Consider the following 12,125-nt stretch of genomic DNA (forward strand, 5'->3'; position numbering starts at 1 on the left):
AATAGACCACTGTATTAAATGCACACAGTATGGTATAAGTGCTTTGATAACTATCTGCATGTGGTACAAGAGCAGAAGGGCCCTCTGTTAAAAATTTCTGTTGCCATCTTTGCAGGGAACGTTGTCGCACATCCGTCAACAGCAGCATAAAACAGGTGGCAGTCCAGCAACACTGTGCCACTCAGCCACCCTTAAAGTCATGTGGCAGGTCTGATGGGTGCGTCGCAGAGATCGACTACCTGTGCATATGCTGAGCCCACGTTGTAGAATGAGGGCAAGTCCTGCAAAATCCATGGCATGGGTTGGCTCAATGTTAAGTATGTCTGTGAGCTAGGCTTCAGTTTATGCGATGTACTGTAATTGGACTAGGGTTCAGTTAAGATAGAAACATAGAAAATAGGTGCAGGAGTAGGCCATTCGGTCCTTCGAGCCTGCACCGCCATTCAATAAGATCATGGCTGATCATTCCCTCAGTACCCCTTTCCTGCTTTCTCTCCATACCCCTTGATCTCTTTAGCCGTAAGGGCCATATCTAACTCCCTCTTGAATATATTCAATGAACTGGCAACAACAACTCTCTGCGGCACGGAATTCCACAGGTTAACAACTCTGAGTGAAGAAGTTTCTCCTCATCTCAGTCCTAAATGGCCTACCCCTTATCCTAAGACCATGTCCCCTGGTTCTGGACTTCCCAAACATCGGGAACATTCTTCCCGCATCTAATCTGTCCAATCCCGTCAGAATCTTATAAGTTTCTAGGAGATCCCCTCTCATCCTTCTAAACTCCAGCGAATAAAGGCCCAGTTGATCCAGTCTCTCCTCATATGTCAGTCCAGCCATCCCTGGAATCAGTCTGGTGAACCTTCGCTGCACTCCCTCAATAGCAAGAGTGTCCTTCCTCAGATTAGGAGACCAAAACTGAACACAATATTCCAAGTGAGGCCTCACCAAGGCCCTGTACAACTGCAGTAAGACCTCCCTGCTCCTATACTCAAATCCCCTAGCTATGAAGGCCAACATACCATTTGCCTTCTTCACCGCCTGCTGTACCTGTATGCCAACTTTCAATGATTGATGAACCATGACACTCAGGTCTCGTTGCAACACCCCTTTTCCTAATCTGCCACCATTCAGATAATATTCTGCCTTCGTGTTTTTGCCCCCAATATGGATAACCTCACATTTATCCACATTATACTGCATCTGCACACTCACCTAACCTGTCCAAGTCACCCTGCAACCTCTTAGCATCTTCCTCACAGCTCACACCGCCACCCAGTTAAGTGTCATCTGCAAACTTGGAGATATTACTCTCAATTCCTTCATCTAAATCGTTAATGTATATTGTAAAGAGCTGGGGTCCCAGCACTCAGCCCTGCGGCATCCCACTAGTCGCTGCCTGCCATTCTGAAAAGGACCCGTTTATCCCGACACTCTGCTTCCTGTCTGCCAACCAGTTCTCTATCTACATCAGTACATTAACCCCAATACCATGTGCTTTGATTTTGCACACCAATCTCTTGTCAAAAGCCTTTTGAAAGTCCAAATAGACCACATCCACTGGTTCTCCCTTGTCCACCTGCTAGTTACATCCTCAAAAAATTCCAGAAGATTTGTCAAGCATGATTTCCCTTTCATAAATCCATGCTGACTTGGTCCGATCCTGTCACTGCTTTCCAAATGCGCTGCTATTTCATCCTTAATGAGTGATTCCAACATTTTCCCCACTACTGATGTCAGGCTAACCGGTCTATAATTCCCGGTTTTCTCTCTCCCTCCTTTTTTAAAAAGTGGTGTTACATTAGCTACCCTCCAGTCCATAGGAACGGATCCAGAGTCGATAGACTGTTGGAAAATGATCACCAATGCATCCACTATTTCTAGGGCCACTTCCTTAAGTACTCTGGGCTGCAGACTATCAGGCCCCAGTGATTTATTGGCTTTCAATTCCATCAATTTCCCTAACACAATTTCCCACCTAATAAGGATATCCTTCAGTTCCTCCTTCTCACTAGACCCACTGTCCCCTAGTACATTCGGAAGGTTATTTGTGTCTTCCTTCGTGAAGACAGAACCGAAGTATTTGTTCAATTGGTCTGCCATTTCTTTGTTCCCCATTATAAATTCACCTGAATCCGACTGCAAGGGACCTATGTTTGTCTTCACTAATCTTTTTCTCTTCACATATTTATAGAAGCTTTTGCAGTCAGTTTTTATGTTCCCCACAAGCTTCCTCTCGTACTCTATTTTCCCCCTCTTAATTAAACCCTTAGTCCTCCTCTGTTGAATTCTAAATTTCTCCCAGTCCTCAAGCTTGTTGTTTTTTCTAGCCAATTTATATGCCTCTTCCTTGGTTTTAACACTATCCTTAATTTCCCTTGTTAGCCACGGTTGAGCCACCTTCCCCGTTTTATTTTTACTCCAGACAGGGATGTACAATTGCTGAAGTTCATCCATCTTTAAATGTTTGCCACTGCTTATCCACCGTCAACCCTTTAAGTATCCTTTGCCAGTCTATTCTAGCCAATTCACACCTCATACCATCGAAGTTACCTTTCCTTAAGTTCAGGACCCTAGTTTCCGAATTAACTGTGTTACTCGCCATCTTAATAAAGAATTTTACCATATTATGGTCACTCTTCCAAGGGGTCTCGCACAACAAGATTGCTAATTAGTCCCTTCTCATTACACATCACCCAGTCTAGGATGGCCAGCTCTCTAGTTGGTTCCTCGACATATTAGTCTAGAAAACCATCCCTAATACACTCCAGGAAATCCTCCTCCACCGCATTGCTACCAGTTTGGTTAGCCCAATCAATAGATCGCCCATGATAACTGCTGTACCTTTATTGCACACATTCCTTATTTCTTGTTTGATGCTGTTCCCAACCTCGCTACTATGGTTTGGTGATCTGTACAGAACTCCCACTAGCGTTTTTTGCCCTTTGGTATTCCACAGCTCCACCCATACCGACTCCACATCATCCAGGCTAATGTCCCTCCTTACTATTGCATTAATTTCCTCTTTAACCAGCAACGCCACCCCACCTCCTTTTCCTTTCTGCCTATCCTTCCTAAATGTTGAATACCCCTGGATGTTGAGTTCTCAGCCTTGGTCACCCTGGAGCCATGTCTCCGTGATGCCAATTACATCATATCCGTTAACTGCTATCTGCGCAGTTAATTCGACCACCTTATTCCAAATACTCCTCGCATTGAGGCACAGAGCCTTCAAGCTTGTCTTTTTAACACACTTTGCCCCTTTAGAATTTTGCTGTAATGTGGCCCTTTTTGTTTTTTTCCTTGGGTTTCTCTGCCCTCCACTTTCACTTTTCTTCTTTCTATCTTTTGCTTCTGCCCCCATTCTACTTCCCTCTGTCTCCCTGCATAGGTTCCCATCCCCCTGCCATATTAGTTTAACCCCTCCCCAACAGCACTTGCAAACACTCCCCCTCGGACATTGGTTCCGGTCCTGCCCAGGTGCAGACCATCCAGTTTGTACTGGTCCCACCTCCCCCAGAACCGGTTCCAATGTCCCAGGAATTTGAATCCCTCCCTTCTGCACCACTCCTCAAGCCACGTATTCATCTGAGCTATCCTATGATTCCTACTCTGACTAGCACATGGCACTGGTAGCAATCCTGAGATTACTACTTTTGGAGGTGCTACTTTTTAAATTTAGCTCCTTGTTCCCTAAATTCGTCTCGTAGGACCTCATCCCGTTTTTTTTTAAACCTGTATCGTTGGTACCTATATGCACCACGACAACTGGCTGTTCACCCTCCCTTTTCAAAATGTCACGCTCCGAGACATCCTTGACCCTTGCAGCAGGGAGGCAACATACCATCCTGGAGTCTTGGTTGCGGCCGCAGAAATGCCTATCTATTCCCCTTACAATCGAATCCCCCATCACTATAGCTCTCCCACTCCTTTTTCCTGCCCTCCTGTACAGCAGAGCCACCCACGGTGCCATGAACTTGGCTGCTGCTGCTCTCCCATGATGAGTCATCCCCCTCAACAGTACCCAAAGCGGTGTATCTGTTTTGCAGGGAGATGACCGCAGGGGACCTCTGCACTACCTTCCTTGCACTGCTTTTCCTGTTAGTCACCCATTCCCTAGCTGGCTGTATACCCTTTACCTGCAGTAAGACCAACTCGCTAAATGTGCTATTCACGTGGATGCTCCAGAGTGAATCCACCCGCAGCTGCAGTGCCGCAATGTGGTCCCGTAGGAGCTGGAAGCGGATACACTACCCGCACACGTAGTCATCAGGGACACTGGAAGCGTTCCTGACTTCCCACATAGTATAGGAGGAGCATAACACGTGTCCAAGCTGTCCTGCCATGTTTTAACTCTTAGATTAACTTAATTTAACAACAATGATAAAGGTTCCTTACTGACAAAAAAAAGAAAAAAGAAAAGCTATTCACCAATCACTTACCCCCTTGGCTGTGATGTCACCTTTCGATTTCTTTCCACTACTTTTTTACCTCCCTGCTGCACCGGCTGGCCTCTCAGACGCCTCCTCGACCTCCCGCTGGCATCTCCCGACTGATGGGCCTTTTTGTGGGCCTCCCGACTCTGCTGCTCCGCCTCCTCCTCGACCTCCCACTGGCGCCTCCGAGGTCATCGACACGTAATTCAGTAGTGGTGGTCCTTCAAATGAGCCTGCGCTATGTGAGCCTACTCATGTCACTGTGCCCTCTCCCCTGTTGGCTTTTCTTTTATATTTTACAGGTGTGGATTCAGACTCAACGGAGATGGCAAGGGATGCCCACAGCTCGACGGATGCCATAGTCGAGGACACCGACCTCAGCTCTGCTGAGGAACCTCCACAGGAGGAAGAAATTCACATGTGGGGGATGGGGGAGGCCACACAGGCACAGTCTATCAGAGGAGGAAAGCAGGACCATTCCTGGTTATCCAACATCCGAGGTCCCGGGTCCCAGCAAAGCACATCCAGGGCAGAAGCCCGCCTGTACAGAGACTGAGTCAGCAAGGCCACTCTGCCGAAATGCAGGCAAACAGGGAAATTGATTTGGTGGAAACGTCTGGGGAGAGCATCCAGCTCAGCAAACAGCTCCTCGAGAATCTTGGAAAACATTGCAGCACTATCTGCAGACATTAGGGAGAGTTTTTCGCAGCTAGTAACTGCAACGCGCGAGAACACAGAGTCATGACACCCAGACCGACCAGTGTTGAGGCGGAGCAACAGGCTCAACACTCAGAAGCCAGGCCTTTCGCGGCCCCAGCTTCTCCAAGGCTTCCATTGGTGTCTCCTCGGTCTGTCCCCCAACAACAGCAGCGCCCTGGCCTCGCTCCGAGAAAACATCTTGGGACCACCGGGGCTACGGGTAGGGGTAAGGGGCAAGGCCAAGGGCAACAATGCTCGGGGGGGGAAAAAAAAAAGAGAGAGAAAGGTGGCTGCAACTGAAGGATGTTTTGTTGCAGGGGTTGTTGTTTTGATGTTCTTTTGTTGCTGTTGATTGGTTTATTGTTATTTAAATGACGTTTACAATTGAAAAGTTTAATATTTAGCAATTTAAAAAAGTTACAAAATTAACATTTAGAAAGTAAAATTGTACAAATGTTTAATAAATTTCAAATTATTTTTTCAACCAAACCAAACTTGTGTAGTGTCTCATTCGCAGAATAACAGGGGGAAATAGTCAACATGGTGGGATACAGTGGGCAGTCAATAATGAAACGTGTCATTCAGCCTTCATGCAAAGTGGTGAATTATCAACTGCTGGCACAAGGCTCTTTGCAGTGGCAAAAGCTCCACGAGGCAGCCTCCCGTTGTCCTGGGGGTGGTGGGTTCCTCATCCTCATCCCTCCCCCCTCCCCCCATACGATGTTGCGTGCGGCTATATGGCTGTTGTTGTAGCAATGCTCAGCTTCTGTCTGAGGGTTGCGGACGGGGATCATGAGCCGGTGGCAAGCCCATAACCTTTGTCCCCCAGCATCCTGCCTTGGCCTTCTGGCTGACGCTCAAACAGCTGTGAGACAGTGCTCCCACGCAAGATGAGGGCAATCATCGATGCTCCCTGGATATTGGGCATTTGCTGCCATGATGCACTGAGTATGGTCGCAGACTATCCGTACGTTCAGCGAGTAGAATCCCTTTCGGTTTCGGTAAATCTCCGGATCCTGAAAAGGCGCTCACAGGGTGATGTGCGTACAGTCAATGGCAGCATGTACCTTGGGGAAGGCAGCAATTCGTGCAAAGCCTATAGCCCTCCCATTCTTTGCCGCCCTGGTCATTGGTGAGCTGATGAAGTCCTTCCTGCGGCAAACAGTGCAGCAGTCACCTGCCAAATTCAGCAATGTGTAGCAAACTGCGAGATGGCGTATATGTGCCCTGCTGATGCCTGAAAGGAGCCGGAGGCATAGAAGGCAAGTGCCGCAGTCACCTTCTCCTTGACGGGCAATGCAGTCCTCCTCACACTTGTAGGCTGTATGTCTGCCTTTATGAGTGGCATATCTCCGTGACCACTTCTTTTCAAAAGCGCAGCCTTCTAACGCACTGTGCCTCAGACAGGTGCAGGTATGAGTGCTTCTCCTTGAAAACTCATTGGGGTAAGGCCCATAAGTCTGCAACTTCTATGATTACGTTGATAATGCTGTCGAATAAGCCTTCTTCGAGGTCTCTGATTGATAACAAAAGCAGCCAGCAATAATGGCAGAGATAGCTTATGCCCCATTCTTTTCAATGTCCTTAAATGTCATTAGTATAAACACTCAAAAACCTCAGTGTAAAACGTAGCTTTCCCTCCAAATGCTTTCATTAACTGAACTGTAGCTCAGTTTTTCAAGAAGGCGCTGTTAGCGCCAGGAATCCGACCTGGCACGACTTGCATTTTTTGGGTGGTATTAAGAATGGCGTTATTGGCCAATTTTCCAAAAACGGCGACATCGGAGTATTTGACACCAAGTGACATCACAAAAATGGTTTAGAAAAAAAGCGGTCATTTTTTTTTACGCTGGCATTAAATCACTGGCCAATATCTGAAAATGTCATTAAATTTGAGGGGCAAAAAAAACACTTTTAATGTTATAATGGCTGCAATCCTGGCCAATTTCTAGCCCAAAGTGTCTGCCTTTTTAAAATGTGGATCCATTTGTCTGATGAATTTGATTTAGGAAGGCTGATCTTTTTGCCATGTGCCGTTTACTGAAACTGCAAGTACATCACCAAATACAGTAGCTAGGGTTCTGCTTAAACTAAAGTTTATTAACACAGGAAACAGCCTTTCCACTCTTTCATATAGTCTATACACAGATATCCCATTATTAAATTACTGGACAAAGTGTAGAATTAGGTAGCTTGGTTGGGGAAAAGAGTAAAGACAGTAGAGAGCAAAGAGACAGTTAATTTATACTTGAACGATGCAAAGCCTCTGTACTTTCATAGCCCTGTACAATGCTGCTTGATCTTCACGTCACAAGGCAGCACTGTAAAGAAGCCGAAAGTACAGAGAATCTAAGGTTTTTTCCACGGCTTTTGATGGGTATTGAGACTCGAGAAAATCATTCTCCTGCATAGCTTCTCGCTCCAAATATGTGCAGTTTTTCCTGAATATATTAAAATCAAGTATCAGCTTGGCATCCTCACCCAAGTCAGAAGGTTTTGTATTTAAGCCCAATTTCAAGACTTGAGCACTTAATCCAGGCTGACATTCCAGTGCAGTACTGAGGGAGTGCTGCATTATTAGCAACATTGTGTGCTAATTAACTGCCATACTTCAGATGAGACGTTAAACTGAGGTGCTGTCTCCTGTTCAAGTTGATGTTGAGGATGTCACGGCAAGAAAAGAAGTATTACGTTCTCTCAGCAGCTTGGCCAACATTCTTCCTGAATGACCCATCAAAAATTATTTTAGTGCTCCCCGCCCCCACAAGCAATGGGCACTTGTTTGGTGCTGAGGCCAGGTTTGCTAGACCTTACACCAACTTATTCAAAATAGGTTATTCTTCCCTCAACCACCACCACCAAAAATAAAATAGATGAACTGGTCATTCATCTCTCGGAGTTTGGGACTCTGCTGTGTGCAAAGTTATTGGCTGCATTCACCTACACAACAACAGTGAATAAATGAACGGTAGCATAGTGGTTATGTTACAGAGGCCTGGACTAATAATCCAGAGATGAGAGTTCAAATCCCACCTCGGCAACTGGGGGAATTTAAAACATTTGGAATTAGAAAGCTAGTATCAGTAATGGTGACCATGAAACTACCAGATTGTTGGAAAAACCCAATTGGTTCACTAATCCCCTTTAGGTAAGGAAATCTGCCATCCTTACCCGGTCTGACCTAAATGTGACTCCAGACCCACAGCAATGAGGCTGACTCCTAACTGCCCTCTGAAATGGCCTAGCAAGCCACTCAGTTTTACCAAACCCTTATGATAGTCAGCACTGAGAGTACCTTCACACAAGGACCACGGTGGTTCAAGGCAGTGGCTGACCACCACCTTCTCAAGGGCAATTAGGGATGGGCAATAAATGCCAGCCTTGACAGCAATGCCCACATCCCGTGAATGAATAAATAAATAAAAACTTCAAAATAATTCAGTCAGGAATGTCCTGGGAGATGTAATAATCGAATTACAGAAAAACAACTTCTTTGTTAAGTAACATGACATCAAAGATTCAGTAAATGTTACACTACTAACACATCCTTTTATTCACACATTTCCTCCCAGTATTACACTACATGTATCCAGATCAACATAAGAATATAAGAAATAGGAACAGGAGTAGGCCATACAGACCCTCGAGCCTGCTCCGCCATTCAATATCATGGCTGATCCGATCATGGACTCAGCTCCACTTCCCTGCCCGCTCTCCATAACCCCTTATTGTTTAAGAAACTGTCTATTTCTGTCTTAAATGTATTCAATGACCCAGCTTCCACAGCTCTGAGGCAGCGAATTCCACAGATTTACAACCCTCCGAGAGAAGAAATTTCTCCTCATCTCAGTTTTAAATGGGTGGCCCCTTATTCAAGAGATTCTTGCTTCATAAAAGCTGTATGCATTCAACTATTTTAAGTTTGTTTCCTATCAATTTTGTTCTGATCACAAAATGCATTACTCTCTTGAACACATGAACCAAGCAGACACACACGCAGAATCCCCTCCCTCCTTGTGGCATGTGGAATGGCGAAAACAGGAGACTTTCCCCCTAGAATGGGAACAACAATAAGCAGGTTATTGAAGGAGGTTTATCTGTATAACATCCAACTCCGTGGGTACTAAACTCCTTATTTTGTGTACACTTCGAAGCACTGACGGAGGACTGGTTTAGACTTAATTACTAACGGATAACCTATTTAGCTGTACACAACAATCCCAGAAAATACTGATCTTCAGACTTTATTATCCAATTTTGTTAGTTATGTTGCGCTTGTTTGAACAAATTAACATTTGTCCTAAAATAGCTACAAACACTTTGGTACACTTTCAAAACGCGGAGACCTTTTTCTTTGCATTGCAACAATTTTAATTATTGAGACACTAATTGAAATAAAATTTAGATTGAACTAATATCAAAATACATTTTAATTCAGAAGCACCAATAAATTGCTGCCATAGTAACATATGGATTTCCACATCACTTATTAACAATCTATAGATACAACAGAAAGGTAATATAAGCAAATTGATGCAGTTATCATATGATTTTATCATCCCTTAAGGAGTAAATATAAAACATGAAACTTAGATTTGTTGTACTTTGCTATTTGCCACCAGCTGCTTTAATGATTGGGTGAGAAAATGATTAAATTGATTAAGCAATTACACTCATTAATAAGTTACACCTGTAAGTATATAGAAGTACCCAGTGTGATTCAGTTAATAGGTTCTTCACTACTGTTCACTAACCAAAAATGTGCTTCTTCTGCAAGATCTGCCAGCATTTGTTATAAGCCTCAACAACAGAACACAACAGCTGCCCAATGTGATACAGAAACTCTAGGATGCAAAAGCAACAAAGCACAATTAAATGGCTGAAAGATTACCTTTATGGTCTTATTAAAATAACTTACCTGCAGTATTACATGAAATACTTCAGCACGTAAGAGCCAAACCTGCAGATACCTTTAAAAATATTACCAACATAACACCAAGCGAGACTTAAACAGAAGTGTCCTCATTTAATTATAGCAGTTCTGGCCTCACTCAGGAGTTCCACAATATACACAGCACACTAAAGCCAACCATCATTTAAGAGATAATCAACTACTGACTGAGCTGCTATACCTCATTTAGTGCACACATTCGGGCTATGGATCCTATGTTGTTTGTAATGGTGACCAAGGTAGCTCTTGCTAGATCTTCCTTGCTGACTGAATCTCGCTTCTCCCTGCAAATCATGTTGCCAAAACTACGAGAGAAAAGAGTGAAATATTACTCATTCAGGAACCACAGTTTTTGTCTACAGGTATGTATCAGAATAATATTAAGCACAGAGAACCAGGTTTTTACCTCTTCTTTCCCCTTCCTTCTTGGTGTGCATCGCACGATACAGCCCTTGTACATCTATTCATATGTATGGAGTGTTACAGAAATTTAAGTTATTACTTCTACAACTAAACAAAATTAGCCTTTTTGCTACTTTTCAACCCATCCCCAAAGCTGATTGGGGTATGATTCTGCAGGCGCTGGGCTGTGGCACGCTCTGATACCTTAGGCCAATAGTCATTATACCGGTGTGAGCCTCAAAAGGTGAGTATCAATGTGCTATTGAACTGTGGGGGGCATCATCGACTAGCCCAATTCTGTCCTTACTCATTTGCCACAGATGGGTATTGTCAGCAGGAATTGCTGGATAATAATCAAAAGTTGGAACCATGGCTAACACAAGGGTGCTCAGGCTAATCGTAGCATCTAGACACCCGCTCAAGCCAAGGCCAGCTGATTTAGTGCAGACCCGCAATCTTCCTGGTCTGTATGGCTCAGCTACACACTGGGTAAACTCAACGAGATATCGGGAAGCTTTATCTGGTTGTGTAACATTTAAGGCAGCGGCCAACTAAATCCACATAACCTATAGTTGCAATCATTACAAATCAAAAACAGAATTTGGACTGGTTTACTTCAGATGGGCAAAATTAAGTAAGTTCTACTATTCTGACCGTGCATATATGTGGCCATTATATTCTCATTTTCATAATGGCCGCAATCACAGTTTGTGACTAACGATGCAATACTTATTAGACTAATAAAATTTGTGCGCCTATGGTTTAATATTTTAAACTGATGTGCTGTGTACTCTTCAAATATGGTTTCTTTGATTTTTCATTTTAATTATTGCACCTGCCACGACTGGCACTGTGTTCGTCCCTGCCATGTATACAATGGTGAAGTGTTTTCAAACACTTTGTCATGGTAATGATCTTTAATAACTTCAAACCAATATTAGAAACAATCCATGGAGATAAAAAGGAAAAGTGCGGAAATAAAGACAGCAGGCGCTAGAACTAAGCAGTGGGGGGCCGAAATTGCCCTTTGAGAATTTGGGAAGGGCACTTCAGTTGAAGCAGAAATTTAACGCCCGGTGGGAGTTGGAGGGAAGAGCCAGAAAGTTCAGCTCTTTTAACTCTGACACCGCCTCCCAGCACTTTGGGGTGCTGTTTGAGGCGGTGTCAGGTGGGGTGTGGGCAGCGATGACAAGTGCAACGCATCGCAACGCCCCTCGCCTTCACTTAAAGGGGACCAACACTGCAAGGCCTACCTGGAGCCCACTGGTATACCAGGGAGGGATTCGGCAGGGCCATCCAAGAGCGGGTGCCGGGCTGCCTGTTGGAGGCCCAGCTGAACCAGCGATACAAGAGTCGGCTGGCGATTAAAACAAAATGGTGGCCGTTGCAGTGCACCCTCCTCTTTCAGGCGGCCGTACCGCCCAGTCACTGGCAGCTTCCCTCCGCGCGAAGCTGTCGGGGGCACCAACTGGCGGCAGCCACGCTCATGTGGGGCAATTTCTCCTGCTGGGCAGAAAAATGGTCGCCGCTGGGCGGTAAGCGCGCGGCTGACAACGGGTCGAAGTGCCGGGCGGGGCATAAACTGTCTTCGAGGCAGTAATGGGCCTTAAGGAAGGGGGCAATTTTCCCCCCATGTT

General features: G+C 45.0%; 1 protein-coding gene across 3 annotated transcripts in view; it reads right to left on the bottom strand.

Moving 5' to 3' along the window:
* LOC139262972 (pantothenate kinase 3) overlaps positions 1-12,125 on the bottom strand; it is a 49,742-nt gene that overhangs the window by 17,464 nt on the left and 20,153 nt on the right. For all 3 annotated transcript variants that reach the window (XM_070878381.1, XM_070878382.1, XM_070878383.1), the window contains one exon: positions 10,268-10,391. In XM_070878381.1, the coding sequence (XP_070734482.1) occupies positions 10,268-10,391 (124 nt within the window). The remainder of the gene's footprint in view (positions 1-10,267; positions 10,392-12,125) is intronic.

Source organism: Pristiophorus japonicus, chromosome 4, assembly GCF_044704955.1.
Source record: "Pristiophorus japonicus isolate sPriJap1 chromosome 4, sPriJap1.hap1, whole genome shotgun sequence".
NCBI lineage: Eukaryota > Metazoa > Chordata > Chondrichthyes > Pristiophoridae > Pristiophorus > Pristiophorus japonicus.